The sequence below is a fragment of the Bos grunniens genome, chromosome 21, assembly GCF_055505025.1.
Source record: "Bos grunniens cultivar Pamir isolate PY7600 chromosome 21, Bosgru_T2T1.0, whole genome shotgun sequence".
Classification (NCBI taxonomy): domain Eukaryota; kingdom Metazoa; phylum Chordata; class Mammalia; order Artiodactyla; family Bovidae; genus Bos; species Bos grunniens.
The window spans coordinates 3,602,215-3,628,919 of NC_141185.1; the positions used below are offsets into that span (position 1 = coordinate 3,602,215).

Below are 26,705 nucleotides of genomic sequence, written 5' to 3' on the forward strand. Positions count from 1 at the left end.
CACATGTTTATGTTGGAAAAACACTCTTGGCAAAACCCGAGGTCCCCTGTGAGGAGCTCCTGGGCAGAGGAGGGGCGAGGCAGCCGGGGAAAGGCAGGCACCCAGGCTGGGGGCAGGCAGCTCGGGGACGTCTTGGCACCCCCTCCACTGGCGCACCTGAGCAAGGGCCGGAAATCAGATGTGGAATCGTGAGCTAGGACTCAAGGACACGGAGGCCCAGGCTCAGGGCTCTGGGCAGTGACCTTGAAGCCCAGTGCTGACCAACCCCACAGCCCCGAGCCCTTGAGAGTGACTGGCCCAGCGAGACATGATGCAAGGGCACAGTTCACCCTGAACTCTGAAGACCTGGGAAACTATGGAGACCACCTCATTCATAATTTTATATTGATTACATGCCAAAATAATACTTGGATGTATTAGATAAAATATCAACTTCACCTGTTTTTTAAATGGTTCACTGTGGCTATTAGAAAATTTTACATTGAATTTGTGGCTCACACCCAAGATTCCTGGAAAGGGAAGTCACAGAACCAAGCGGAATCTCCCGTCGGGAGGCACAGAACGGTGCGGGTGGAGAGAGACTGCTCCGTAGCCTGTGACAACTGTCCCCCGACAAGAAGCTCTTAAACTCGACCAGAGGTGGGGGCAGGACGGACGGTTTCCCAGGGGGTGAGGCTGGGCGGAGTGGGGGAGGCCTGTGAACAGACTCCGAGGAGCTGAGGGACAGCACCTGGGAAGGGTGTGACAGAGAGGAGCGGACGGCGGCCATGCTGGGGGAGACGTCCACGTATACCCACTGAGTAAGGAGCTGAGGAAAGTGACCGGGGAGGACAGGGGTATCGGCTGTGGACAGCAACCGCCGGACATGTGACAGTCAGATGGCCAAGGCAGAAGGCGCCCAAGAGGAGCAGGGTGTAAACTCTGGGGACAAGCTCCTTACAGCGAGCGGGACCAAACCCAGGCAAGCAGAGAAAACAAGCCCGAAGTCCCATGAGGAGAGGAAGGAACTGCCGCTGAGTGAGCGTGGGCCAGGCCAGGGGCCCTGCTCCCCGCCCCCCACATCCCTGTCTTGGCACAGGGTCGGTGGGGGGGCCAGGAGAAGCAAGCCCCTGCTCCAGGGCTGCAGAGGAGAGGCTGAGGGGGCCGCCCCAGCGGGAAGGACATGGCAGGTCTCAGGGTGAGACAGGCTCTCAGGTCGCCTAGCATCGCCGCCGGGCTCTCCATTAAACAGGAAAACACCAAAATGCTCCGAGGCCTACTGCCATGATCACGCCCACAAAATCCCATAACGTCCATAATCTGGGCATCAGTATGCCAGGTCTGCACGCCAAGACAGCTGCCCAGGATGTGGGCTCCCCCACCCGCTCTCCCCCTGGTAATCACCCTTCTGGATGCAGAAGGAACCGTCTCATTTCTAAAATTAATCCAGTGAAGAAACGCAACAGCATCAAAACTACCATCATCAACGGCACTCACAAACAAGATTTTCTAACTATATGAAACCAGTATAAAGGAAACAACAAAAATAAACCTGTGACCATATTAAAGCCACCACTGCTAAAATGAAGTTTTCTCAAGCACACACACTTTATTTTTCACTGCTATCAACATAATAAGCAGGAAAAAAATTATTGGGGAGAGATGGGTATGCATTTTACAATGCAGATATTAATTTATAACAAAATACTAAAAACAAACAGTTCAAAAGCCACAGCAGCTACTGGAAAAGCCACAATGTAGTCACAAGCAAAAACAGTGGCCAAGAGCTTTGATTCTATAAAGGCACTTACAGACGCTGCTCCCTCGGGAAGTACTACTATCAGGAGAGGGGATTTCAAAGCCTGGGAAAGAGGATCAAATGTCACTTTTATCAACATTAAAACTTGAAGGAGATCATTACATGCCCATTTCCTTCCTTTGATTAAAAAAAGCAACAGAAACAAAACTAACAAAGTGCCCAGAGCCACTCTTTTGGAGGGTGACTAGACAGAATACTGCGAAACTGGGTCCCTCTCCTCCCTGCCCCGGGGGGCGCGGGCTGAAGAGAAGGCCCAGCCGCGGGCAGCAGCCGGCTGGGTGTCCACCAAGAGACCACAGCCTCTGCCCTGCTGCCCTGGCCACAACCTGCCAGAGAGCAGACAGTCAACAAGAGGGGCGCTGGTCACACGCCAGGGATGCCAGCAGCAGAGACGACCAGGTCTTTTGAGATTTTCCATCTAACCCAGCAATCAGACACAATTGAAAATCCTCTCAAGTTACTATTCTGTGGACACAGTCCCCATATAATCAGGACTTTTACAGAGACCCAACGGGCCTGAGTTCATCACCACGTGGGAACCGCCACTTTGCGTCTCTTCCCCAGGACACTGTAATCATCAGTGATGAACAAGGGGATCCACACCCTCTGGGGTGCTTCACACAAGGCTGAACCTGACCCGGTGACCCCTCCCACCAGCAGCTCTTACGATGAAGGAGGTGGCACGGTCTGGGAGCTCATCAGAAGTGCCAAGACACTCACAGAGCCCATTAGATACTTCAAGTCCCGTCAGAGACGGGTGACACTGCGAGGAGAGGCCCGAAGCCCGCCCTGAAGGCTGCAGAAAGCAGTCCCAGCCTAGCACCCCTGAAGGAAGGCCAGAGGACAGGGCCCTGCCTTCCTCCTGGGCTGGGCTCCACTGGCACAGCAGCCCGGGTCTCATTGCCAGGATGGCCTGGAGGGCAGGGCTCACCTCCAATGCCCGGACAGAACCGGGCAAACTGAGGGCCAGACTGGGAGGTGAAGGCTGCCAGCATCTTTAACGGAAGGTGTGAGTCTGACAAGTTCACCTCTTAGAAAACGTAAAAAATTACAAACATGATAAAGCGACCAGTGAGCACTGGGATTCACAGGTCATGTTTTCCTATCTTTTTTGTACTTCTCTCTGTCCCAATTTTTTGTATAAACAAGTATTTAAAACTTCTTATTCAATGGGCGGAAAAATCACCTTTTAAGATACACTCGATTCCCAGACAGACATTTTCATCCATCTTTGGTCTAATGTGGATTTCCAGAACTCCATTTCCACCCACCCACCTATCCCATCCGTCCACCCAAACATCTGCTCTACTCTCACAGAGCAGATGCCCTCAGAAAGGAGGCCCAGGTCAGAGTAATCAGTACTGCAGCGTATGCACACGTGTGTGCCTGTGTATCACGGGAGGCTGAGCAGCCCTCGGATGAGTAAGACAGACAGACAGACACCGCAGTCAGGATAAACAGTCCCCATCACCTGTCTGATGAGTGTTCATTCTCTGTGTTGCCCTGCTCTTACCTTCTTGTTCTGGAAAATTTTTTGTGCTTCTCCTTCAAAACTGCTGCTACCTCACCTCCCAAGCAGCTTTTCCTGCAAGCCCCGGTGAAATGAACCTCCGGTTTCCCCCGTGTGCACAACTTTCCCGAGCTCTCCCCAGGGCTGGCGCTCCAGACCCTCTGCCGGCCTCCCATCCTCCCCACCCCTCCTGGGGAGCATGTCTATTCACCTTCCGGCTGAGGAGAGATGAAGGTACAAACCCACACCCTGCGGGCAGGAAGGGGCAGGGCTGCTGTCTGTGCTCTGGACACTCAGGTTCAAGAGGCTATGCTCTTAGCCACTGTACTCTGAGTCTGTAAATTTCATGGTAATAGACTGACTGTTGTAAATGCCCCTTTGCAGGCAATGAACAGATGGCTGGAGCCTTGGAGTGTAAACAGGGCTCAGTCCTAGACACGTCCAGGACGCAGCAGACCTGTCTTTGCTCCTACTGTGCTTTCTCCGCAGACCTGACATCTCATCTCAGGGGCGTGATTACTATCTATATGCTGACCACTCCCAGAATCTACCTCTAGTCTGAAGCTCCAGATCCACGTACGCAACCACCCCTGGCCTCTCAAGCTTAACAAGCAGGAAAAGGAACTCTGACCTTTCGCTCTGCTCCAGCACCTGCTCCTTCCCCTCTCACCCAGTGCGCCAAGTGAGCCAGAAACCCAGCATCTGCTCATCCATCTCTCCAACTCCGTCTCCAAGATGGAGCCAGAGTAATTTTCAAAAACACCAAGCAGACCACCTCTTGCTCCCCAGTGCGAGATTCCCTGCACGGAGGCCAAGCAGCAACCCGGGCTGCGCCCTCACTCCACGCCCCTCTACCAGGGCTCCTGTCCCCAGGCTCATTCCCACAGGGGCCTGCCCCCACTCTCCCTCCTGCAGGAACACTCCAGCTCCGTACCTGGGGGGCCTTCTCATACGAGGCTCAAAGCATACCATCTCCTCCGAGACGTGCCCCACCTCCCTGTCCATCAGGCGCTGTGTCTGTCTCTCTCCCTCAGGCCTACTGTCTCCTCTGACATCACAAGTCACCACCACGTGCCGTGTATGCGTGTGTCTGTGTGTGGGGCGCTGTTCACACTTCCCCCTCTCTGGAGGGGAGACACAGGGCAGGTGTTCTCTGCATGTGGTCAGCCACCAAGGTCTGCAGAATGAATGAGGAAATGGTCCCAACTCCAGGTCAAGTCCTCAGCTCTCACCTGGACAATCACTAGAGCCTCCTCACTCGTCTTGCTATCTTCATTCCAATCCATCTTCCCCAAGTGCTGACAAGAGTTCTAAAAAAACACACTTGATCCTATCACTCCGCTTCACTAAGTAAAACCCCAAAGGTTGCCCCACAGCCTCCAGTGTCAGGTCCAAATTTCTCAGCATGTTACGAAAGGCTTTTGCAATCTAGTTCCGGTTCCCCTGTCCAGCTTCACCTCTGGCCACTCCAAGGCCCACGCACTGAGGTCTTGCTGGCCTCATGCTCCTCCACATGCTAAGGTGTTTTCTCCAGCTTCGAAGGCCCTTCTCATCCTCCTCCGACTCCTCCGCATTTTTCAAACCCAGGTCAAACGTCACCTTCTGGAAGCTTTCTCAAACCTCCCTCACTGAATTTTTGTTTTTATTTTATGATATCTGGTACATCCTGAAGAGTGCAGTTAGCACCCACCTCTCTTGCTACTTTGTTCATAACACACGCTCCACATCCTCCCTGTCCATCTCACAGAAGAGTGAGCTCCGGAGGCGACAAGGCCCATATGGCAACCAGCTATGATGGGGCTTACAATCTATGGTCAGTAAGGATGCGTGGAATTAATTTCTGGATCTAGGCATATCATCAAATTGCTGCCGGGTCTGGACAACTCACTCATCCTCTCTCTAATTCTTTGTCTGCACAGTGGAGACGACAGCCTGCCCTCCCGTGCAGAGAAAGCAGATAAAATACTCGGAAACCTCCAAGTCTCACATGAATGCAAAGCACGGCCTATCGACTGCTTCAACCACCATCCCTGGCACCCTTTGAGAAACAAACCTCCGATGACCCTGTCTCTGAGACATCCTGACCAAAATCTGATGAGAATGCTATCCGTATGGCCAAAGAACACTCTCACTGTGAAGGGCAATCAATTTCAGCCTCGAGATGTAAATGCCAAGTTGGCATTAAACTACACACAATCCTCTCCCTTTGAACAGCCACTTTCCAAATAAAATGTACAAAGAGTAGGAGGTAACTCCACTTCACTCCCTGAGGGTGGGGAGCTGCAGCCCATGGCTCCCGGCTGTCCTGAGTAAGGAATGGGGAGAGCTGAGGTGACCGAGTGCTCTCAGGGCCCTGGGGCCTGTGCTGCACACCACCCCCCCTCCAGCGATGGCACACAAATCCTTCTTGTTCTCCAGGAGGCATGCTGTGCCATCCACAGCCGGGCGGCCTCCCGACCTTGTTTACCAACCACCCTTTACATGGCTCCAATCTCCTCCCCACCGAAAGCACGTCCCCGCCTAAACACAAACAGAACCCCACAAGGATGCCAAATTCACCATTTCTATTAAGAATGCAGAGAAGTATAGTTTTGTGTCCCCACTCTCCCCACCACCAACTCCCCCACCAAAATCATCCAGCTACTTAGAAATCACTCCCTCAGATGCTGTTAATAAAATGTTCAGGTAAACAGAATAATTTTCTGCTTAAGATTTTTTTTTTTAACAGAAAACGGGATTAAATACTTTTCCTCTCTAGTTTGTCAATCCAGATGGTAAGTTTTGCTCCAGTCAACCCAGATGAAACTAGAAGAGGAGGTGGCAGGGTTCAAAAGATTTCACCAAATCCACTGGCAAAGTCCAACAGGAGCACTGTGGATGGATACTGGATATACATGGACAGCAAATACCATAGGGACTGCAAAAGAATCAGAATTTTAACTGCAATTTGTCAAGTGGAGTATTCTTTCCCAAACAAAATTATTTCTTAAAAACCAGAATCTATAATGTACTTCTGTTTCTAGTTAATAACTTTAACACCATGCAACAATGCAAAACCTCCTGCCCTTCCCGACAGAGGCTCAGGTGACCTGACCCTCGTCACCCCAGGGCTGAGGTTACAAGGAGACTGCAGCCAGGGCCTCTAACTCAGGGAGCCGACCTCGTCCGTTCCATTTACTAGGAAAGTCACACTGAAACAGCGGAGGAAGTGCGTCAAATATGTAATGGCAATACTTGGGACTGAAAAGCCACTCCAACAGCTTTTAAAGATATAATCTATCTGGCAACTTCCATCTGCCCAGGTTTAAAGGTTCTGACATGTTTCTGAACAGACAGCTCAGATCTCTCGGGCTCCTTCAAGAATGAGACTGGAGACACCAGGAATCCCAGGACACAGCACAACACAGGCAGGAGCTTGTGCCCTGCCAGCCAGTTTCAAGTGCCAGGAGTTCTAACCACATAAGAGGTGATTTTAGAGCAAATGCTTTCAAGAGCAAGAGAGCAAATTCTCAGATGTATGCCTGTCAAACAGACACATCAAAACTTTATCTACCGTTTGTGAAAACTAAGGAAATATTAGCAAGTTCTTTGATCTGCATGAAATTTTCTGGCCATGTGAATACAATCTAGAATTCTTTATCTTCTTATTTAAATTATAAAGATCAAGCTATTAGTCTCGTCCTTATCTCCATTATAAAAACAATTTTTCTTAAAACACCTGCTATAGACACCTGAACATAAAAAAATGCACAAAAAAACAGTTAGCCCAATAAAGAACAGGTAAAAGTCAACAAGTCAACGCACCACATTTAAACTTGGGTAATACTAGGCAGGACAGCTGAGGATGGAAAATGGGCTTCACTCACAGAGTAAAATTATAAGGCCCATACCCTCGGTAAGAACGTATACATTCTTATAGGGGTTCTTAACAGCTAAGACAGGGTGCTACTTACTTCCTCATTAAATAGTTTGCTAGTTTCTTTTTTGATTGGGTCTATAAGCTGGACTTGGCCTGCGGAAAAGCCCACTAGGAGAGAGACACTTTCTGCTGTGGCTGTTAGGTGGTTGAAGTCATGACAAGTAGGCTGTGTTCCTTTGTATATCCTTTTATCTATTGGTTTACTCAAGTCAGCAGCCTGGAGGAGAAAGAGAAAAATACACACGGTAAACAGCACATTGAGATGAGAACTCTAAGTTACACTATTTTATACTCCATTATGATGTTCAATCTTAAAAATTAAAATATTGAAATATTTTAATTTTTATAAAATTTTTTTTGCAGTTTTCAGCATTTTATAAAAGCACTTTCACATACCTCGGCCAATCTGATATTGTTAGACTATCCATAATATGTTTACAACTGTTACTCTTGCAACTTATTCTTCTTCACATATATTTAATGAAGACTCCTGGACTTCAGGAGGTAAAAACCCTTGAGATACTAAATTCAGTGTTTGTAAAACGTATTTCAAGCATTTTCTAACCACATAAAAGCTCAGCTTTCATACAGCTCCAGCACCGACAAGCTCATTGGTGGGTTTACCTGCAGCCCAGTCGTTCTCAAAGTGTGGTCCCCAGACCAGCGGAGGCAGCAGCGGCGTCACCTGGAAACTCAGAGACGCACCTTCTCCCGCCCCACCCCAGACCAAATGAATCAAACCAGTAGGGTGGGCGGGTGGGCCCAGCAAGCTGTAGATGCAACAGTGCTCCAGGTGATCCTGATGCCTGCTCGGGCTGTGAACCAGGACTGCAGCCAGTTATGCAGAGGCAGCGGCTCCTGCGCTGGGTCACAGTCTCTTCTGCGTTAGCTTTCAAGTGACTTTCACTCATCGAACCCACACTCCAAGTCTGGTACAGGCATCATCTTAATCCTTATCATAACACTTCAAGAGAGACCACGTTTACCTCCATTTTACAGACGAGAAAAGTTCAGGGAAGGTAAATAACCCAGCCGAGGTCCCTGTACCTACTCAAGAAGCGGAAGGGCTGCATATGGAGCCCAAACCTGTTTTACCCTAGAGGGGGCAGGGAGAAAACACACCGTACACTCCGGAGTCTGACTTCTGACTTGGGCTAAACATGATTTTTCAAAGTGCCTCCCCCTTTAAAAGCAGGACCTTTTTCTTCATGAGAAACCTTCTCTGCAATCCAGTATGTTGTTGAAATGAAGGTGACCCGCTGCTTCCCCTGCTATCGGAGAATCACCGGTGGAGACGACCAAGCGTCTCCTTGAAACACCCATTTTGGCCCTGTGTGCGGTTCTGGGGCTCACAGCTCTGGTTCCTACGGACCACCCCGAGTATGGGGTCTGAAGATCTCGTTCTTCCGAAGAGGCCTGGGACAGTGACTCAGTATTCTAGGTCTGTCAGATTACAAACAGTGTGTGAAAAAGAAGACCTCACGATGACAGGCTCAAAACCTGAGCACCAGGCCGTCTGGAGCTGAGTGACCCTGGGAGCCCAGGGCAAAGCAGTGAAGACGTGCGTGGAGGGCTCTCCCTGCCTCACCGCAGCTGGAGTGGGGAGAGCACCTCTCTTCCCAACCCCAGGGTGCTGTCCAGAGGATGAGCTAAGCAGAGTGTGGTCTACGAAAGGAAGCCCCGACTCTGGAGCAAGCAGAAGTGGGGCCGTGCGCGGGGCCTGAACGTCCTGTGATGTGCGAAGTGGGTGCATGGCAGAGGTGGGGGGGGGGGTCCGGACAGGAGCCCCTTTACCACAGACAGGAGAGGCCAGCTGGGGGTAAGCAGCTCCTGGGCTCAGCCCGAAGGAGGGAGAGAGAAGTCGAGACTAAGGGAACAACTCGGCACATGACTCAGGGCAAGGAAACAGCAGCAAAAGTAAAGACAGAACAAAATATAAGATACGCTGATGGCGAGAGTCAAAAATCAAATCTGAAATTAGAACCGCTAAATTATTACGTGATCTCTATATCGGCAACCACTGAGACTTCTTTTTTTCAGTTTAAGAAACTACGCCATGAAAGAATATACATAAAATTATGCACCAAAACATAAAAAACAATTCAGAAGCAAGCCAAATGTTACCAGAGAAAACAAACTAATTCAAATTAAATGAGCAAAAGAAATAGTGATTCTCAGAAGAACAGAGGAAGTTTAAAGCACCATTGTTTCCAAATATTGCTACTAGTTTTAAACTCATGGATCCCTCACAACCTCAGCCTCAGTTCTTGGAATAGCTCTTCTGCCTTCCTGCCCCTAACAGGGAACCTCACTGAAAGATGCTGTCTGTCATTAGAGCACACAAACACACGTCTGCAGTGTTTCAAACGCCAACTGATAGACAATTTTTACTCTCGAAGTAAATTGTCCAAAAGCGTCCTGTTTACTAATTTGCTTAACAAAGTTTCTTCCTAGATTACTGCTCTCAGAGTGTACCAGACCATGAGTAGTCTGCTAGTCTGCAGTCAAAATTAAGCAGAGACTGAGAATAAGCATTTAAAATGGCAACGTGACAGAGTGATTTAATACCCACCGACTCTGGTAACAAAAAATCCAAATTTGCTTCCTAAATGTCTTTTTCAGTTCTTTTCCTAGTAATCCTTATTTTATTTTACAAAAGTATCAGTCCAGGGCTTTCCTGGTGGTCTAGTGGTTAAGAATCTGCCTGCCGATACCAGGAACACGAGTTCAACCTCTGATTCGGGAAGATCCCACACGCCACGGAGCAACTAAGCCTGCGCACCACAACTCCTGAGCCTTGCTCTAGTCCTGAGCCCACCTGCGGCAGCTACCGAAGCCTGCGCCCCTGGAGCCCCTGCTCCTCAACAGCCAGCCACTGTGACGAGAGGCCTGCGCAACGCGATGGAAAACAAAGAGGAGCCCCTACTCGCTGCAATTTTAAAAACTGGTCTTTCAACACTGATGGGGGCGGCACTGTCCCAGAAGGCACAAACACAGACCGAGGCTCAAGGAACACAAGCAAGCACTTCTCTTCCCTAAGGTCACTCCCCTTCAAGCCCCAAAGGCAACGATGGCACCAGAACAGCAGACACTAGCCAGGCAAGAGTCACTCACACCAGCAAGACTCCCGTGAGCCCCGAAGTGACAACAAGGTGCCCAACTACAGGAAATTATTCTTCCGAGAAACCTGGGGACTCCAGCCGTGGTGCCTGAGCTTTCTGAAGCCTGAAGCCAGGTAAGGGGAACGTTGGAACCACCAGTTCCTGCCTTTATTTCCAGCTGCACCATCACCTCCAACTCATCTCGTCCTCTTCCCTCTGACAGCCAGTCACCGAGTTGTGTCTCTTTTCCACTGCTGGGTTACTATCTTCTTTCCTCTTCTTCCCCCTCCTTTGTTCTGGCGAGTGGGGTCAGAATCCACCCACCTTTCAGTAACAATGCCAATGTCCCGAGCCGGCCGCCACTTCTCCGCGGGGTCATCAGCCCGATAGACGGTTTCCCAGGTCAAGACAGTTTAACTGAAGGAGAGAGAGCCTACACTTTGGAACCGGGCAGGCCTGGGTTCAAACCTTGCCTTCCCAAGAGGTGGCCAGGTGGCTCTGGGGAGGTGAGCATCACCTCTCTCACAGCCGCAAAGAACGAAGCTCCCCAGCTCCCCACAGGGCCAAGGAGAGGCCCGCGGATAACGGAGATAAGGCACCCAGCACACGTGAGCGTTCCAATGGTCGCTACCATTCTTGGTTTATCCCGGTCACAACCTACCCGGGGGCAGTGCTGCAGGGGCTTCCTAGTTCCCGTCACATCACAACATGACAACTACCCAGCAGTCTTGCCCTTCCATCCTCTCTAACAGCCACAGCAACTTCGGTCCACTGAACACTTCCTGCGCACCAGGAACTTGACTCTTAGCATCGCATGTCGTCTCACAGTCACCCCCCAGAGTCCACGCTTATACCAACCGCATTTTACCACTGAGGAACCTGGGGAGGGAGGGAGGGAGGGGTCGAGGGCCCATGTCCCACCACTCAGCTCGTCCTGCCGTCCACCCACGTGGAGTCTGGGGCGGGCAGATGTCCCCTCTTTCCTGGCTTGAGTTGCCCTCTCGGCAGGGATAGTCTCGTTTACCCGTTTGCAGGAATCTTATCCATCTGTACAAGTCCCACCACCTCCAGCAAGCATTTTCCCAACTACCACTTCCCAAGTTGGCTCCCTTATCTCAACTCTCCAAGTACTTTAGTTCATTACACAAAATTTAGTGTTTAATCACTTATATGATCACAGTGTTACTTTACGTCTGTTATCATCAATTCAGTTCAGTTCAGTCGCTCAGTCGTGTCTGACTCTTTGTGACCCATGAATCATAGCACGCCAGGCCTCCCTGTCCATCACCAACTCCCGGACTTCACTCAAACTCACATCCATTGAGTCGGTGATGCCATCCAGCCATTTCACCCTCTGTCGTCCCCTTTTCCTCCTTCCCCCAATCCCTCCCAGCATCAGAGTCTTTTCCCATGAGTCAGCTCTTCGCACGAGGTGGCCAAAGTACTGGAGTTTCAGCTTTAGCATCATTCCTTCCAAAGAAATCCCAGGGCTGATCTCCTTTAGGATGGACTGGTTGGATCTCTTTGAAGTCCAAGGGACTCTCAAGAGTCTTCTCCGACACCACAGTTCAAAAGCATCAATTCTTTGGCGCTCAGCTTTCTTCACAGTCCAACTCTCACATCCATATATGACCACTGGAAAATCCATAGCCTTGACTAGACGGACTTTGCTGGAAAAGTCTCTGCTTTTCAATATGCTGTCTAGGTTGGTCATAACTTTCCTTCCAAGGATTACAATTACGAATTCTAATAAAAAAATTCCCTTAAAAAGCAGAACTACTTTATTAAACAGTTACCACTGTATTATTCCACAAAATTACTTCTGTTCTTCAGCTTTCTGGTAAATCCTTCATAGATAGGTTACAGATACTTTTTTTTTTAGTGCTTCTGCATCCTAATTATTACCAATTATCTAAATTTTTAAACGTCAATTTATAGCAGAACCAATTTATTTAAAAGTCTTACCCATTTTAAGAACTGGCAAGAATTCTAAGAACTGATAAGAATATTTGGTTATTCAGCTCCAATAGAGCATAGTATTTGCCACAAAAGGTGAATGGACTTCGATTTTTCAGTAGTAAGACTAAATTTCATCATTATGCTCATTAGTTTCTGCATAAGGAGTCACTGACTACATGTATCAGCATCTCATTCTCAACAGAAGAAATGTACATGATGCTTTAAACAATTCCTACTACAGAAACAGGGCTGGTTAACCAAAATCCTTGGTCAGTAAGTACAAACTTTAAAATGTTTTGTTTCTTTTTTCCTTGGACTTTTGATCCTTTAAAAATCCCTGGAATTCTCTTCATGATGAATACTGTCAAAATATGAAGTCAGCTGGGTCAGTTCAGCAAGGCACTAACAAGCATTTATCTTTCCAGAACCACAGAGGTCTGCAAAAGAAACAGTTCCAACTCACACCTTCCCTCAGACCCCTCCCTGGTCCATAGGAAGGCTGCGGGGCCAAGAGGAATGCGGAGGAGGGAGAGAACCGGCAAGGCAAGGCCTCCCACGGCTCCCACGGGCAGGCGGACACGCCGTTCCAGGAGCTCAGGGAAGGCGCGTGCACCCGGCCAAGCCCTCCTCACGGGAGCCTGCTACTTCATACTCCTCAGAGCCCAGAAGCACTTGATGTGGTGTGGAAAATAATCTCAGAAAGACCTCTTCTGAAAGAGGCACGCCAGATGATGGTACATGGGGGGCGTGTAGGTGATAAAGGTAAAAAATGTCCCATTTTCCTTCCCCTCTTGAGAACCACCTCAGAGAGAACTAGTCTCACAGAACTTGCCAAACGAGAGTCCAGTTATGCCCTATCTGCTGCTGCTGCTAAGTCGCTTCAGTCGTGTCCGACTCTGTGCGACCCCATAGACGGCAGCCCACCAGGCTCCCCCATCCCTGGGATTCTCCAGGCAAGAACACTGGAGTGGGTTGCCATTTCCTTCTCCAATGCATGAAAGTGAAAAGTGAAAGTGAAGTCACTCAGTCGTGTCCGACTCTTAGCAACCCCATGGACTGCAGCCCACCAGGCTCCTCCGCCCATGGGATTTTCCGGGCAAGAGTACTGGAGTGGCATATCTAAACGCTGTCTAATACCCTCCCAGACCAGACGCTCACCCTGTCTACACTATATGGCTCCCCTCCACCCGAGGCCCCTCTCCCGAGCTTCAGGCCCACTGCCTCCGAGGTGCCCCCAGCCTGCACCCTGCCTTCCGCCAGGCCGCCTGAGTCCAGGGGCAGCTCCCATGGCTCGGCACCGGGCTCCTCCCCGCCTGTCCCCACACCTCCAGGTTGTCCTCCACACTTGCCAGATTAATCCTCACAAAGACTCACATCGCTCTCCCACTCAGAACCTCTGAAGCCCTGCCCAGTGCACCAGTGGCTAAACTCCTTAGCTGGCATCCACAGGCCAGGCACGGGCCATCCACGATGGGCGTCGACACACACACCTGCAAAGGCGCGTGCTCACACGCCGTCTGGGCTCTCCACACCCTCCTGCCTCCCTTGCCTTCCTCTTTTCACTCAGAACACTCCCCGCTCCTCCCATCACACAAATGCTACCCACCACAGGGCCAGTGCCATCTCCCCCCGAGCCCATCATGCAAGGCGTTCTTTTGCTGGGCCGCCACCGCGTGCCTATCCCTCTGCACCACAATTACCTGCGCCTTCATGGGAACTGTATTCCATACACAGTGACAGTCCTTTTAAAAACAACAAAAAAGTCAGGAGGCTGCTGACTCACTGACAACCTGAATGGATTAATCCAAAATAGCTGGAGCCACCCCAGTAACATCAAAGGTCTCCATTATGCCATTTGAAAATCAAAGAAGGGCCGTGTGCTGTCACCACTCCTCCTGACCGCATCTCAGACGACCAAAACAGGAGCCGGAAGTGGACAGGGGATTCCTTCCGGGGGCCACAGAGGATCACCAACTTCAAGAGTCCTATCTCCAGACTGGGAATTCAAAATAAACCACATTACAGACTGTCCGCCAGTTTTTCCTGGGGAAGACTTCGAACCTAGTTAGGCTTGGGGTCTCGTGCCTGCGGGGGCTTAGTCCACAGTCTGGGGTGGGACCACACCCAGCTGGTCATCCTGAGGAAACGGCTCTGGTCACAGGACTCAAGAAAGGAGACGCAGACCACTCCGAGCTGAGGCTTACTTGCTTCGTGAACAAAGATCAACGTACTATTTAATACAAATCTTCTCCAACAGAGTGGAAAATAACCGGGGGCCCTAACGACAAAAGTACCAATCAGGGATTTTGCAAACACGCTGGCCGCCCACACCTGACTGCAGGGAGCAGTCAGCCGCGAGGCGCCGCCCAGAGGCCGAGCCGCGCTCGCAGCCGCCGCCGGGAAGGAGACACAAACCGGGCTCCTGCTGCGGGAGAGCCGCGCGGTCCATCCTCCTCACGTTTCTTCAGACCAACAGGTACAGTCAAAACAGCTGCACAACTGGCATTAATGGTATTCAGGGTCTAACACATTAAAAAAAAAAGGTACCAGGGGTATCAGGAAGTCAGGTTTGGGATAACTTATACCAATAGGAAAAACAAAAAAGGTCAGTCAACTGTACAGCTTCAGTGTTTCAAAAAGGACAAAACCTTATCTGTCTTATTCACCACTCTATCTCCAACACCTAATAAAGGGCTGGCACACAGAAGGCATCCTTAAGTTTCTGTTGTAGGAATGATACGTTTTTGAAAATGGAGGGAAAGAAAAGTAAAGGAATGGCGGGAACCAGAAGAAATCCAGAGCCAGACATATACACACACACACATAATTCTTCTGCTGACCAAAAGCCCAGCCAACAACTAATGCCTTCTTGGGTGCCCATCTGTGAAGGAAAACCACCCTCGTTGGCACATACCAGAAGGTCACTTGACGGCTTACAGAGCGCCCTCAAACATCAGTTCCTCTGGCGGTCGTTACAGACCTGCGCCCCGAAGAACTACGCCACTCCCATGTTTCAAACAGAGGAACACAAACAGCTGTCAAGGAGAAGCAAGTGGTGGGGTTAGGACTGCTGGATTCCCGGCCTGCTGCTCCCTCCGCTGCTCTGACGGGAAGCTGATGAGACACCATCCGAGGCAGCACCTACCCTAAAACTCTGTCCCTGTGTGACTGCAGGCTCCTGGGCTTGCTGAAGTGGGACTCAGACACTCGGGCCTCGCTCAGGCTGGCCCAGACCCCAGACCCACCCTCTCAAAGCATGTGCCTCGCGGGGCTGTTTTACTAAAATGGAGACCATCTGAAGAGCAACACCTGACACTTAAAAGGCACTTTAAAAAAGTTAGTTCCTCTCACTGAAACTCGTATTTCTCCTTTTGAATACAGAAGGACTTGATGCTTATCAGAGAGGCTTTGAAATGTCTCATCATTCATTAATACTTTCAAAGAAATATAAATAAGGAAAAACAGGGATATTTCTTTCTACTCTAAATTTCCTGGAGAAAAACAGCAGAAGCCAAGTTTAGGGGCATGTTTTCCTTCCAATATAATTTCCTACAAGGCAGCACCTTCCCTTTCTTAGTTCCCACTCCTCCTCCACTGTCAGACATATGTGCACACGCCCACACCTGCACTGGCACACCAGACCCACTCCCTCCACTGAGAACAGCTGGCATGTGGCCTGCTCGCAGGCTCCTGCCCGTCCTGACCTGGAACGGGCACCCGGCACTCACGACCCAGGGGTCCTCCCCTGGGCCAGAAGCAGTGGGGCCAGAGCAGTGAGTGGGGCAGGGAGCTCCAAGGAGGGCGGGAGAGAGAAGGACTGCATCACCCGCCATCAGGAAACGGGCAAACGACTCGATGGAAAGCGTGAGGGGCGCCACCTTCAGGTCCTTCCAACACGGGGAGAGACGCAGTCAGAAGAGGCATGTTTGGTGCAGTTTCACAGGACAACCTGGGGAACTGCTTACTGGTCCCCAGGGAGAGACGTGCCCTGGGAGCCAGGCAGGCTCCTGCTTCGGGCAGGTGGGAGAAGCCCCCCAGAGGGCAGGGCTCCTTCTCCCGGGCCAGCACTGTCCATCACGTGTCTGCTGAAAAAACAAGCTGCTGTCATCACATGCCATTTTCCCCAAGGAGGCCTGTCACTTAAAAACAGCTATGTAAACTCGACTCCTCTTCCCCCAGAGTGGTTTTTCAAAAATGAACTTAGCAAGCCGCTGAACCGCGACACTTCCGCCATCTCTTCTCTGCTCACGCTGCACTCCACGTTCAGGTTGAGTCTCTTCTCACAATGTGAAACACTACAAATGCTTCATTTAGGCTAATAAAATATTGATTTCTTCATTAAAGAAAAACTATGAATAAACATTAGGTAAAATCAATCTGCACACATTCTAACACCAGGTCTCATCACATTAAAATGCTGACATATTCAAATGCCCTATCTTTATTAAACTCTTCTGTTAAACATGCATAGAAATATGCCTATCTACTCCCAAGGGAATACCAACATCTCAAGTGGAAGGTAAGGGAAGATGTTTTCATTTCTGCAAAAGACACTCATTTCAAATACTTGGAAAATAAATATTTTTAAAGTTTCTCCTAACAGGGTGGGGGTGGGGAGAAATTCTGTGGCCACCTGAAAGTGCGTGACAACACTGGTGAACTGGAAGCCCATCCCATGGCAGTGAGCGGCTCCTACATGCTGCTTAACTGCCATACTATTGCCTTCCCGACACTTACAAGTTCACAAGCGCGTGCCTGGCAGAGCACACAATGATTTTTCAATTTTCTGATTCAAGATGCTGAGTAATACAAGCAGCACTCTGCAGAGGAGCTCCTATTCCAGTCGAGAAATGCCCTCAATCTCCAACTGTGTAGAGGCCCTGCCAATTTTCTGACCCCCATTTCCTCACCCTACATTGAAACTGAGCCCAGGGAAAGGTGGTGATCTGCTCAAGGTTTCACAGAGCTTAGAAGTGCAATTTCAATCACACCAAGCTGCCATCTTTCCAATCACCCAACCTCAGTCGGAACAATGAGCTACTGAATCTGCAACATATGAAATTTCAAAAAATGGCAATGATGTGAACCACTAATTTTACACCAAATGACAGTATTCTGGAGTCCATACATTGCTGGGTTTTCAAATAGGAAGTGAGAGAGCTAGAAAAAACTTATCTTACACAAAAGGTGATCAGCCACTGAGATCAATGGGCAGAACACTGGATTTGGCCTCTGTAACTCAAGTAGTTATTCTCTCGTCCAGCCAGGCCTCAGGTGAAGAAAGGAGCCTCAAACCCACAGCAGTGAGAGAGCTGGGCCGTTCTATACATGACCACGAAGAAAGTCCTGTGCTCTGCTTCCTCTGAAGTTTCCCAGAATCACTGGAACTGCTGCTGTTCACCTGGCATTTCCACTGTCTGCCATTTGTCATATGTCTTATCTCCCCAGCTAAGCCAAATCTTTTTAAGAGGTAACTGCCTTACAGGTGACCTCAAGTAACAGCCACTCACGTTTCTAATGTTTTTTCCCCATGCCTTTTTAGGCACTTGAAGTGTATTCTGCACTGGCACAGCTATGGCAATGCAATGCCACCCCATTTCAAAATGGACCAGTAAGACCAGCACACACAGGAATGCGGGGGGACAGGCCTCACCCTACTGTGACGGGAATGTAAACTGGCACAGTCTTTACACAGGGCAATTTGGCAACACGGAGCAAAAGCCTCCTATCCTTTAAACACAAATTCAACTCCCAGGAATTTATCCTTAGAAAATACTTTCCAAGTGGGTAAACAATCTGTAGCAGCCCAGGGCTGGCCCAAGCACAAATGTGCATCCATACTAGGCTACCCACGCAATATTACCCATGTAAGACCACGCACTGAGAAACAACATGGAAAACCTCATAAAATAATCTTGAATGAAAGGAGCCAGATACAAAAGCAGCATAGGACACATGAAATAATGCTATTTACTTAAAATTCAAGAATAAGTAAAACTAGTCTGTGATGCTGGCCGTGAAGACGGTAGTCGCCCCTTGCAGAGTGTGGGGAGGTCCCGGGGAGGCCAGGAATGAGGTTTCTTAATCTGGGGTCGACCTACTTTGTGAAAAATTAATAGAACTTTACATTTATACACATTCCTGTTTGGATGGTAATCATAAATTTAAAAATAATTTTAATGGTCAAACACATGTACAAAGATAGTCTCCTCAGCTTTGTAACAAAACATTATTAACATCCTGTGTTCTGAAAATGAAATGGGTAAATGTATCATGTAGCCATTTAAAATGAAGACATTTACTTACCAGCAAAGAAGGATATTAAGTGAAAAATGCAATTAAAAATAGGATTCTAAAGACAAAAAGAAGTATGAAGTCTTAAAATGGCAGTCACATTGTAATCATACCGTCAGTAGTAACAGTGTATTGTTATTCTTAATGTCTTGTAAAATAAAGCAAAAAATCATGTGGATGTCCTTAGGAATTCAGATTCTCCACACGGAAGGTAGAAACGTATAGAAGCAATGACCAAATGGCAACTGGAAGTCCCGGTGCCCAGACTGGGCAAAAGCGATTTGTTACAAATGCTGCCACTTAAAGTCACCAAGGCGCCTATATACTTGATACCAGGTACGGGGCAAGAAATGGACAAGATGAACCTAGAACACCTTTCTGTTCTGCTGAGCAAGAAAACTAAGAAAGACCTCTGAGGCTGGGTCCAAAAGACTCTGGGGGCAAAGCAGAGCAACTACTATTGGTCAGAGATGGGACAATTTAGACATAAAAACAATACTCCAGAATTTTCATGGAATGAATTAAGAATCTGAGTTCACATTAATATTAATAAATGGGGAGGGGAAAATAGGCTTTCCCTTAACAGCAGACTAACACGTAATAAATGTAGAAGGAGAGAAAAATGGAGTTTGAAAATCACCGTTTTGTAACCATCACAGTAATACAGTAATAACTGATTCAGCCAAAAACCATCAATGGATGGTAAAACAGTGGATGAAGGTCTGATGGGTAAAAGGATATTTATGTAGCCCGAAAGTATCCCTTCACAAATTATGTATGGATTACAAAGAGCAAAGCAGAACCTGACAATGGATTAATGTAGCAAAGTTTACTGCAGTGACCAAGGCAAGGCAGCCTCCTCTTCCCGCTCTCCTGCTGCCCTGAGAAACACAGCAGCAGTTCTGTGGTCCTCCAACTGTGATCTAGAACTGTGAACTAGACTATGAACCTAATCACAAAAATACCAGACAAAGCCAAACTGAGAGATCCTACAAAACAACTGGTCTGAAGTCTTCAAGATGTCAAAGCCATGAAAACAAAGAAAAAACTAAGGAATCAGTCCAGACTGAACGGGACTGGAGAGCCTGCAACTCACTGTAGTTTGTGCAGCTGGACTGGCTCCCGAAGCAAGGGCAGGAGGCTCTTAAAGGATAACATGCAGGCAACCACTGAGATTTTAATGTGAGCGTCAGATGAGGTCAATGGTATAGCTTAGATTCTGATAAATGTACTGTGGTAATATATGAGGAAATCTTGCTCTTGGGAAATAGAAACTGAGGTTTACACGAATAAATGGGCATGATGTCTACAAAGTACTCCCAAATGATTTATATTATACATGTACCTATATACATACAGGAAGCAGGGAGGAAGAACGAGAATAGGCGGAGAGAAAACACATGATAAAACAAAGGGCAGATCTTAAACAGTCACCCGGGGGTTCTCCGTGCTGTTACTGTCATTTTCTCTAAGTGTAAAACTGCAACAAGATAATTTTTTTATTAGAAAGAGACTTAAAAGGCATGCACACTATACACAATGTGTGGTCCATGTTTGGAATCAAGTTTAAATAAACCAACTACAAAATGAATTTGAACAAACCGACTAGAAAACACTGACTGTGGCAGTGGTTACATGAATCGACAAGCGGGGTAACACTGCAGAGAACACACAGACACAGACACACGCCCCCGTGAACCCAGTGAAATCCAGATCCACCACCGTCACTTTCCTGGCCTCCTGCTACTCCACAGTCAGGCAAAACACCACCACTGAGGAGACCAGGTGAAGGGTGTGGGGGCCTCCTGGCACATGTTTTGCAACATCTCATGAATCTGTAATTATTTCAAATTAAAAAGTAAAAAATAAATAAGAAAAAGATCCTTATATATCAACAAACCAACTATAAAAATATTTATGAATCTGTCAAAGAACAGACGTTGATCAAATGTAAACTTTTTACATGTAAAAATATGGTTTTATTTCCCCAAACAGTATATGTATTGTAGAAAACATATGAAGAAAATATATGATGCTTGGGATTTGTTTTAAAATAATACAGAATAGGTGAGACAGTAGATGAGATGAGACCAGCCACATGTTGACAAATGGTGAAGCTGGGAGACATTCTCTCTGCTATTGTGTAAGTCGGAAATTTTCCATAATTAAAGAAGTTTCATTCTATTTGAGATATATATGTTTGCAAAGAGAACAAGTTGAAAAGATACTTAGCAAAATATTAAAAATGTTAAAAGCAGGGATAGCATTTAAATGACTTTTTTTTCTATCTTAATTTCTAACTTTTCCTCAATAATTATTATACTTGTATAATTTTTTAATAGAAAAAGAAGGAAACACAGGTCAAAAAACTGAAACTATTTGAAAAGTATTCTAGCAGTTTAAAAGCATGTCATGGTCTAGCACAAGGTCACGGGCAAATACATGTCTGTGAACAAACAAGGAAAATCCACCATAAAAGGAAGCCTGCAGCTCCACCAGGCAAGCGTGTGAGCAGGGGTGACACGTCACCAACAGGTGACGGGCTACCTGGGACTGGCCAAATCCTAAGCTTCACACCCGTCAGGACTGCCGGTGTCTGTTATGAATGTTTCTGTGGCACCAGTGATGCTCCTCGATGAGGTAAGACAGGAGAACTCTTTTCAGAAGCCAGCCATTCAGGGGACAGATAAGGAGGCCACGGCCGGCTCTGCTGTTTCCCTCTCCCAACAGTGCTACAGTGTGAGAAGCATTCACTGGGCCTCCTAATTGGCTACAGTGTTCAACAGAGATAACTTCTCCCAGAGTCCTCTTTGGGGAATTCAATCTGTTCCACATTTACCTTCCAATTTTTCTTCTAATGTGCATCTAAAATCGAAACCCCGTCTTTCTCACAAGAACTGAACTGCAAATTTATCATCAATCCCATGCTTTTCTAGAGATTCTAGGCCCTTCCTCAATCCAGAAGAAATAGCTGAAAGGTTACACAGTGGAATCTGTCCTCTGGTATTCAGCAGCATTTTAACACTGAAAATCTAGAGGCTTGAAATAAAAATATTAGGCTCAAGAGAGACAGTATTGTATTTGTAGTCTCCACGGGGACAATACTGCATTTTAAATGTAGGTTAGCAGGCCAACCAGCCGAATAAGCAGTTTTAAACTCAAGGGTGAAATCAAATATAATCCAAAAGTTAGCACTTGGCAACAATTGCACATTTGCTTCACTCTAAGCACTTTCACTATCTCACATAATAAAACAAACAAACAAAAACTTGCAACTACTAGCTGAAAAAGTTAAATATAAAGCTATTCACAAAGATACAGACTGAAGCAGCAACTAGTTTCCAGCATGAGTAATTCTGTAACATCTCTCTACCTACACTGGTCTTATCTCAACAGAGGTAATCTAGGTCTCACATTCACAGAACCAGAAGCCAGAGTGGACCTTGTAAAAAGTCACATTTGCTCTCAAGATCCTGCAACTTAAGACAAAGGAAGTAAATTGTCTACAATCACAAAATCAATTCATACCACAGCTAAACTTGGAAGCTCTACACTCAGTAAACCAGGAAAAGCACCAGAGGAGTGGAAGCCAAAGCCCTCATTTCCGTATCCTTCCTTCACCTGTGGTCTTCTGGCTTCTACATCAGACAGTAACAACTAGTTGTCAGAACTTGAAATTATATCATGTACAACGTAGAGTGAAGAAATACAGAAGACTCTGCAAAACTCGTTAAGCTTAGCATAAACCAAGTGACACTCATTTAGCTGGCGCCACGTCCCAACTGCTGCAAGCCTTCTTCAGGCCGAGTGGTGAGGAGGGTGGACAGAGGAGGCAGAAGGGCGCTGCTCACCTCCTGACAAGGAGGTGTCCGAGCTCTGGAGCTGCAGAAGGCCCACGCCCACAGCGCTCTCCGGAGCTCCTGACTGCCTTTCAGAAAATCTTCCCTCTGTAGCCGAGGCTAATGTCCACTAATAACATTCTGGCCAGCAGGGATGTATTGAAATTTTGTATGCAAATGCAAGAAGGATGGCAGAAATAGGCAGCAATTTTAAGTGAGGCTGCACAGCTACTGAAAGCTGAGAAACACAGGCGAGCAGCTCAGCTTGGTGGTGGTACATACAGTTCTGACAAAGGCTGAGGCTCCAAATACCAGCAGATCCCATCAGCAGCATTTTTAAGTAAGTGGCCATAACTGGAACTGAAGCTCCAATATTTTGGCCACCTGATGCTAAGAACTGACTCATTAGAAAAGACCCTGATGCTGGGAAAGACTGAAGGCAGGAGGAGAAAGGGACGAGAGAGGATGAGATGGCTGGATGGCATCACCGACTCAATGGACATGAGTCTGAGCAAGTTCCGGGAGTTGGGGATGGACAGAGAAGCCTGGGGTGCTGCAGTCCATGGGGTCGCAAAGAGTCGTACACCACCGAGAGACGGAACTGAACTGGCCATAAGCTAGAAGGCCGTCTTCAGGGAGGTACGCGAAGGTCTCACGTCTCCTCCATGCAGAGCACCGCTGCTAGACTTGTCTCTAAGTTAGAAGAGACACATGATAACAACGTCCCAAATTTTCTTGTTGATCACAGCAAACCTGAGTGTTTGTGCTCAAATCCCAAAGTTCTTGGACCTCAAGCACAAATACGCATGCTGAGTGGTCATAAAGCACGGCACACTCAGGACCCCAGAGGACGACGAGCCCGGCCCAAGCACAGAGCCGCCCGGGGCCTGTCCTGTGTGGGACGAGGCTGAGCCAGGCGGCCTGAGCCTGTGTTCAAGCCTGGGACGTCCTGTTCCAGACGCTGCCTTGCCTTCATCACAGGGCTTTGGCCTGTGTCCCCAGCACACCACTTGATTATTTGACATTTTTAAAGGCCTAGACAGCGTATTAAAAAGCAGAGACATTACTTTGTCAACAAAGGTCCATCTAGTCAAGGCTATGGTTTTTCCAGTGGTCATGTATGGATGCGAGTTGGACTATAAAGAAAGCTGAGCACCGAAGAATTGATGCTTTTGAACTGTGGTGTTGAAGACTCTTGAGAGTCCCCTGGACTGCAAGGAGATCCAACCAGTCCATCCTAAAGGAGATCAGTCCTGGGTGTTCATTGGTAGGACTAATTTTCAAGCTGAAACTCCAGTACTTTGGCCACCTGATGGGAAGAGCTGACTCATTTGAAAGGACCCTGATGCTGGGAAAGATTGAGGGCAGGAGGAGAAGGGGACGACAGTGGATGAGATGGTTGGATGGTATCACCGACTCAATGGACATGGGTTTGGGCGGAGTCTGGGAGTTGGTGATGGACAAGGAGGCCTGGTGTGCTGCGGTTCACGGGGTCGCAAAGAGTCAGACACAACTGAGCGACTGAACTAAACGGAATCTATGGAAATTCACACATCAATTCCATCTTCCACACAGGTCCTAACAGGAAAACACAAATGCTAAATAGGGAACCATTTCAAAAATGCAAAGTGACATGTCACAGAGAACACAGCATTGGGGGATTAAGGAGTTAAAGTACGTAAAGTGACTGGAGTGGTGCCCACAGAAAGAGCTACCTAAGTATTAGCTATTATCATTATTAAATAAATAACATCAATTCACATTTGTTAAATGCATTCAAACCAAGAACTATAGCGAGAGTAAGCACTTACATAGTGAGAGTAAGAAATAAGCACTTAATTCTGTGTAAAAATTTTAAAAATAAACAGATTTTCCTATTTAACTACCTGTCCCAAAACGTGCGTGGAGGGGCAGGGGTCTGAGAGGGAGAGGGCAGGGCGGTCTGAGAGGGAAGGGGAGCGAAGAAGACGTGAACAACGCACCCTCCCCCAAGACAGCAGCCGCCCCTGGGTCACAGCAGCGTGCGATCTAACACTTGTTCACGTCACTTTCCTAGCACAGCTGGACTGAGGCAAAGCCAGCAAAAACACTTTTTCTGACCAATTAAAATTTTTCTAAATTCGATGTAGCATGATTTTTTTAAGCTGCAAAAATAACGCAAGTGCAGGGGCCAGAGTTGTGACATATACCAGTTTATACTGCAACAAAAAAACAAGTTGATTTCTGAGAGAAAAACAGCACACATAATGTAATGGCTAGATATGCAAATATGCAGAGGCCAGACTATGATCTCAATGTCTCCTTTACCTCCCAACTCTCTGATATACGGTTAAGTAAATGAGTATTAAGAAAACAGTCTGTTTCTACCTTAAAAAAAAAAAAAGCTGGAAGGTTGTCACTTAGAAGATGGGGTTAAGAATGTGAGGGGGAGGTCCAGAAAGGGGGGGGACTACAGCCACTTGCTACATGCCCGCAGGACAGCCACGGACCCGCAGGCGCTCTTTGGGAGCAAGGTTCATCCGAAAAGCAGTGTCACGCACCAAGAAGGATCCTGGGATCGGCGTAGCATCTGACGGGCCCACTGAGGCCGCCCGCTGCCTCTCACAGCCATGCGCCGCCCTGGCAAGTTACTGCTTCCTCCGAGCCTCCCCATCCTCATCTATACACCAAGTGGGAAATACCACTCCCTACTGTGCAAAGTGTTTGTGAGAACAAGACAATGTGTGTGAAAGCACCTTGTTCAGTGCCCAGCACTGAGTAGATGTTCATTAAATGGTCACTGTGATGACAGACACATTAATCAATGGCTATTAATATAATCCACAATTAAATGACCAATAAGCGTTTAGGGACTGTTTACTATGAGGAGAGCTCTGAATTAGATCCCATAAAGCAGTGGTTCTCAAACTTCAGCACATGAGTACTGGGGGCTTCCCTGGTGGCTCAGATGGTCAAGAATCCGCCTGCCATGCAGGAGACCTGGGTTGCGAAGATCCCCTGGAGAAGGGAATGGCTACCCACTTCAGTACCCTGGCCTGGAGAATTCCATGGACAGAAGAGCAAGCAGATAAAACTCAGTGAGCTAAACACCATGCTGGGCCACACCCCTGGAGTTCCTGTTTCAGCTGCTCAAGATGGGGGCTTGGAAACCTACATTTTCACCAGTTGTGAGGAGCTGCTGCTGCTTGAGGACCACATCCAGGAGAACCTCTACGGAAGGGAGGAGGGAGGGAACAGGAACCCGACAGTTTTGGAGAATGTGAGAAGTCAAATATTTAGGCAATGGCATGGCTGAGCAGAAAGGTGTGGGAGGGCACCTGAGCAAAAATGGAGACGGCGACAGACCAAACAAGGGTGCGGGGGCGACAAGGGCCACCGTGGCCAGTTACATATCTCATTGTGAGAACCAAGAGAAAGAGTTTGAAGAGGCTGTGGGCAGGCTAACTTTTTTACTAGGCCCAGCTTGCATTTTTTGACAGTTTAGCAAAGCGAGCCATTACAAAATTTGAGAAAGTTAACCACATGGTGAAAATGCCACCTGCCCGCAGGGACGCAACAACAGGCCAGGCTAAGTAGCATGCAATCAGAAGACAGCAAAAGTCTGAAGGCCATCACTGAGCCCGTGTGGGTAATCCCAAAGCCTCCTCTGGCACTACAGCCAGGATCTTCAGGACTGTCATTCTGCACAATGACGGTCCATAAAGGGAGTCTACGAGATACAAGAGTCAAGCCCCAGTAAACTCTTATTTATTAACTTGGCAGAGCTAGGCATTAATCAAGAGAGCAAAGAGACCTCAAACATGATTCACTCAAATGAGGGGATAAAATTTCTTATTTCTTTAGTTTTAAGTCATTTACTAAGCATGTTCCTTAGGTGTAGTACACAATATTAATTAGCTATCATTACATCTATTATTACTAATCTTAATCTTTACTTACCAATTGAAAACTCTGCAAAATTTATCTCAAAACAATGCTTACCAATAGACTGAATCTCAATTATTATTTTAGGTCCACATTAGTAAGACAAAGATAACTACAACTTGGGAATTCCCTGGAGGTCCAGCAATTGGGACTCTGTGCTTTCACGGCTGAGGGCCCGGGTTCAATCCCTGGTAAGGGAACCAGGTTGTGTGGTATGGCCAAAAATAATTACAACTTATAATGAAAAATTACACATGATCCATTTAGAGTTCAGCAGAAAACTGCTGACAGATTATTTCTCAAGTAAGATATAAGAAGTTCTAAAAATTCTAAGATTTTAAAATAAATAAAAGGGGTTGAA

General features: G+C 47.7%; 1 protein-coding gene across 15 annotated transcripts in view; it reads right to left on the reverse strand.

The window, feature by feature from the left end:
• The window catches only part of WDR20 (WD repeat domain 20), a 64,805-nt gene that overhangs the window by 13,932 nt on the left and 24,168 nt on the right, over positions 1 to 26,705 (reverse strand). For 7 of the 15 annotated variants that reach the window (XM_086362870.1, XM_086362873.1, XM_086362872.1 and 4 more), the window contains exon 2: positions 7,262 to 7,444. The exons of 6 other annotated variants lie outside the window; for them this stretch is intronic. In XM_086362870.1, the coding sequence (XP_086218996.1) occupies positions 7,262 to 7,444 (183 nt within the window). Of the gene's footprint in view, positions 1 to 4,540; positions 4,619 to 6,053; positions 6,226 to 7,261; positions 7,445 to 26,705 lie in introns of those variants that run through there. 2 more of the 15 variants (XM_086362874.1, XM_086362863.1) reach the window with 2 other exon arrangements.